Source organism: Penaeus monodon, chromosome 12 (assembly GCF_015228065.2).
Source record: "Penaeus monodon isolate SGIC_2016 chromosome 12, NSTDA_Pmon_1, whole genome shotgun sequence".
Taxonomy (NCBI): domain Eukaryota; kingdom Metazoa; phylum Arthropoda; class Malacostraca; order Decapoda; family Penaeidae; genus Penaeus; species Penaeus monodon.
In genome coordinates, this window is record NC_051397.1 from 15,822,544 (window position 1) to 15,827,543 (window position 5,000).

Consider the following 5,000-nt stretch of genomic DNA (forward strand, 5'->3'; position numbering starts at 1 on the left):
TATATATATTATATATATATATAAAATTATTTTTTTATTTTTTATAATATATAAAATAAAATTTTCCCACAACCCCCCAAAACCCCCAAAAACAAAACAACACACATTTTTAAAAATTATTAATTTTTAATTAAATAAAATAGAAAAAATATAACTCATACATTTGGGAATTTTTTTAAAAAAAAAATTTAAATTTATATTTTTGTTTTTTAAAAACAAAAGGGAATATCCCTTATTTGTTTTATATTTTTTAATAATTACCCAATAGGGAATTTAAATTTGCCAGGGGCCCAATTTTTAAAAAACCGGCACAGCAGAGGCTTGGGATTTTATTATGGGGTTTTAATATTTGGAAACCCTTTTGGGGTTTTTCCCCCCTTTCATTTTTCCGGGGGACAATCCGGGGGTTGGGAAATGGGGCCAATAAAATTTCCTTGGGAAAGCCCCATTGGTGGAAGTAAAAACCAAAGTTATTCGAAAATGGGCCCCCCCCCCTTTGGGAGCAAGGGGGGTGGCCCCCCGGGGGTTAGCCCCCCGTTAATTAATTTAAAATTACGGGGGTTTAATTTTTCCCCTAATTTAAATAAATTAAAATTAAAAAAAAATTCATCATCCAACCCCCGGGTTTTTCCCCCTTTAAAAATTAATTTTGTTTAATAATATCCTTAAAATAAATTTACCCAATAAAAACCCCGGGGCCAAAAAACCAAACCACCCAAACCAAAAAAAAAAACCAAACCAAACCAACCCAAACCAATTTAATATAAATTAAAATTATTATTTTTTTAAAGTTTTCCTTAAGGTTCCCCTTATTCCAAACCCCCACCCCAACACACCCAAACCCAAAAAAAAAAAACCAAAAATACCACCCCACCCAAAAAACCCCCCCCCCCCCCCCCCCCCCCCCCACAAACTTTAAAAATCCCAATAAAAATATTTAAGGGGGTTAAATAAATATTAAAAAAAATTAAAATCATTATATTAATATTAACAAATAATATATATGTATATATTATAAAAATATATGTATAAAATAAGTTAAAAAAATTTTTTTTTATATATAAAAAAAAATTTTATATATCTTATATTTTAAATAAAAACATATATATGTATATATACATATATTTATATATACCCCAATATAAACATATTTTATGTATAAATATACATATGAATTAAATGTATGTATATTTTAAAACATATAGTATAAACATATATGATATATAAAATTTTAAGACATACCTAATAGGCATATATTACATATATATGTATATATTTTAAAGGTATAGTAAATATACATATATACATGTATATATACACATATAAAAACATATATTTTTCCTTTACATATACATATATATAACACACACACACACACCACAAAAACACACAAAAAAAAAATATATATAAAATTTATAATATATTTTTATATATAATATATTATATAAAATATTAGTTTAAATATATATTTATATTATTATTATATTTTTGGGTATATATATTTTATAAAATATTTATATATATTATTGGATATAAATATATGTATATTATATATATATATATAAAATTATATATATATATATATATATATAATATATTATAATATGTGGGGTGTGTGTGTTGTGTGTTGTGTGTGTGTGTGTTTGTGTCTCTCCTTCTCTCTCTCTCTCTCTCTCTCTTTTCTCTCTTTTTTTTATATATATATATAATATAAAATATATATATATATAACCAAATGATAAATATATATATAAAAATAAAAATATTTTATATATTATATATATATTATATATATAATATATTTTTTTTTTTTTTTTTTTTTTTTTTTTTTTTTTTTAACCCCCACACTTATAGGGATAGGAAGCTGTACAGATGTTTTAAATTTATTCTTATTGGCAAGCATCAGTGTCACTGTACATTCAGTGTGATCAAAATATAAATGCCAAACTTACAATCTATTACAAGCAACGGTTACGTTTTGTCATTAGTATCAATCATTATATAAAACGTCATTGTATATTAGTGTCCTCTTTTATCGATATATATTTCCTTTTCTTAGTGTCAGTACTCTTACCATTCAGAATGGCTGCGTCAAGACTAGTGGGGTTAATAGTGTATATATTATATATATATATTAATATATATATATATATTATATATATATATATAAAATATAATATATATATATATATATATATATATATAACTAATATATATGTTATAATATATATATTAATATATATAAAATATAATCTATATATCTTTTATCTATATATAATATAAAATATATATATAATATATATATATATATATATATATTTTTTTTTTTTTTTTTTTTTTTTTTTTTATAAGAGGTTAATACCATGATCGGCTTATTTACAAGACAATTCATCATTCATCGATTGCAGCAGTTTCATTTTTTTTTAAAGAAACAATCGATTTAGTACAAATATGAACATATCAAAATGTGAAAAATGATACAGCGAAAGCCACAGGTTTGCCCTGCTTTGTCTCTTGGTGATTCACCGAGTATTTCTGGTATGAATTCCTCTTTACCAAAATACATGCGGAAAGAATTTATGGTTAATCTCTGTGTACTGTACTGAAGGACGATTTTTAAACCATCAGCAAGAAAGAGCTCATTAATACAAACATCCTTATCAAAGATGTTAAAGATATTTGTATTAATATATTGTACACAAATCTTTCCTTGTTGGTAAAGATTTAGTTGGAAACCTCTGCTATGATTTCAAGGACTTTGTTCGCGAGTAACTGGGCTGTCTCGTCTGACATCTGATCAGTTGCGTAGCAGAAGAAATAGGTGCACCGGCCTCGGAAGGTAAACACCTGGTGGAAATTCATGTATATAAACTTGTGGGCAGCACTGTAATGAAGGAGGTTGGTCATCTGCACATGCTTACCAGTTCCTGGGATGACCTTTGCGAAATCCCCGAGGCTGCTGAAGCCATAATCTCGAATCGGCTCGGGAGATACGGTGTAGAATTTCTTGGGATCCACCTTTGGCAAGACCATCCTACGAACAACCTCCTGCTGCAGGACCCCTCCCGACTTGACCTGAGCTCCGACCTTCCGGTGGAGATCTGCGGCGTACTCCCAGAAGCTCTGTCGCGTGTCCTTGTGCGTGCGCGTGACGACTGCCATGGTGCGGGCGTGGAGACCTAGCACGTGGAGGGGCCGTCGCTGCATGTACCTGCGGAGGTCCGCTGCCAGATTGACGCTGATGTCGTGGTACTCGTCGTCAACGCCCACGTCCTTGACCATCTCCACCATGGCAGTGTTGATCGCAGCCTGTATCCCGGAGCCGAAGGAGACGCCCGCCTTCTTGCACCGCTGGACGAATGTGTCATGTGTCTTCCCCTCCAAGTGGTTGATGATGTGCTTGGTCTCGGGCTTGGCGACGGTCGGACGAGGGAACGCTTTGTGGAGGAGGGGCGCCTTGTTCGCCCTCAGGACCTCGGCCTTCAGCCCTTCCAGGCGCTCCGGGTCCTTCAGAAGCTGCTTTCGAATAAGCTCGTCCTTTGCCGCGATCTCTTCATTGGACAGGAAGATCCCAAGGGGCTTGTCGTCGACCTGGCGTCCGTCGAGGATTGTGTTGAGGATGTCGAGGAAACCTTGGCAGAGGTGGGCGATGGACATGCCATCGCCTATGGCATGATGGGTGCAGGTCATGAAGTTGTACTGGTAGGGGTAAGCTGCCTGGAGTTCGGGCATCGGACATGGCTCGTGGGCGTCGGCGGGCACCAGGCGAGATTTCCAGACGGCCGCGTCCCTCTCGAAGCCTTCGTCCCACATGGCATTGACCACGTCCTGTGTATCTGTCCCTCTTTCAAGGACCTGAAAGGAGTTATGAGAAGTGTGAACTAGAGTAGAGAAGAGTAACAAGTGAGAGCAAGAAGCAAATTATATATATACTTTGGCATCTAAATAAGCCTTCTAAGTAGTTTTACTAACCTTAAAGTTGAGGTCGAGGTCGTCTCGCTTCTTCCACCAAAGTCTTCCCTCTCTTTCACTTATGCATACTTGATATATCGGTGTTTTCCTAAGTACGAAGAGAAAACGTGAAACTCAAACTTTGCCAACGATAATGGCATGTCTCTAACGGAGGAAATATCGAATCGTTAGATTATAGCATATATAAAAAAACAAACGAATAGATAAAAGTGAGTGGAGAACAAGAATGACAGGTAAATACCCATAATGATCAGAATCACAAGCAGCAAGTATCTACCACCCGACCCTACCTCTGCAGCTGAAACAGAGCTTCTTCGACGTCCTCGACCCTGAGCGGCGCCGATGAGTTCAGGGTCATGGCAGGGTTGGCGAAGCGAGCCCCCATATCGTGCCCGATCACAAACATCATCTGAGTGTCGTCCACGGGCCACAGCCACTCCGTCTCCTCCTGAAAATAATTCTTGAAGGCGTGGACTGTCCTGGGGAAAGAGAGGAAGAGGGTGTGCTGTAGGCAGGTAGATTTATTTATTTATTGGAAAATTTCTGCCTCGTCAACATCCAAGGTTATTAGCGGCGTATACAAAATATAGCCATAAGTTGGGGTTTGGGAGCGAAGCCCCAGGTTTGTTTGTGGATTTCCAGGGTCCGAATTCCCTAACGCACTAAACATTGTAAAATCGCTGGTAACTACAGTCACAAACGTAAACAGACAACGGTGGTATTCACCAATAACTTGCCATCGGAGTTGCTATGGTAAATTCTAACAGTGGTCAAAGCACTGTTAAGTCCACTGGTAACATCAGGAAAGACGATGTCATCTCGTGTTTTCTCGTCGAAAAGCAAATATTTGAACAATGTTTTTGTTTATTTATATTACTGATATGATTAGTATGATGGCAAACACATACCACGACCTAGACATGGCGAAAACTACAAATTTCACATGAAACTAGCAAGAAAGCCACAGAAAATTTAATCAAATTATAGATGTGTGTGTGTGTGTGTGTGTGTTTGTGTGTTTTTCTTTG

General features: G+C 35.4%; 2 protein-coding genes across 3 annotated transcripts in view; one reads left to right on the top strand and one right to left on the bottom strand.

Annotated features, from left to right (window-relative positions):
* The window catches only part of LOC119579329, a 44,354-nt gene that overhangs the window by 1,811 nt on the left and 37,543 nt on the right, over nt 1-5,000 (top strand). The gene's annotated exons all lie outside the window — the stretch shown is intronic.
* LOC119579328 overlaps nt 2,319-5,000 on the bottom strand; it is a 7,274-nt gene continuing 4,592 nt past the window's right edge. The window contains exons 3-5 of one of the 2 annotated variants that reach the window (XM_037927091.1): nt 4,263-4,451; nt 3,973-4,060; nt 2,319-3,855 (exon numbers count right to left, since the gene is read on the bottom strand). In XM_037927091.1, coding sequence (XP_037783019.1) covers nt 2,725-3,855; nt 3,973-4,060; nt 4,263-4,451 — 1,408 coding nt within the window. In that variant the 3' untranslated portion in view covers nt 2,319-2,724. The remainder of the gene's footprint in view (nt 3,856-3,972; nt 4,061-4,262; nt 4,452-5,000) is intronic. The other variant, XM_037927092.1, reaches the window with a different exon arrangement.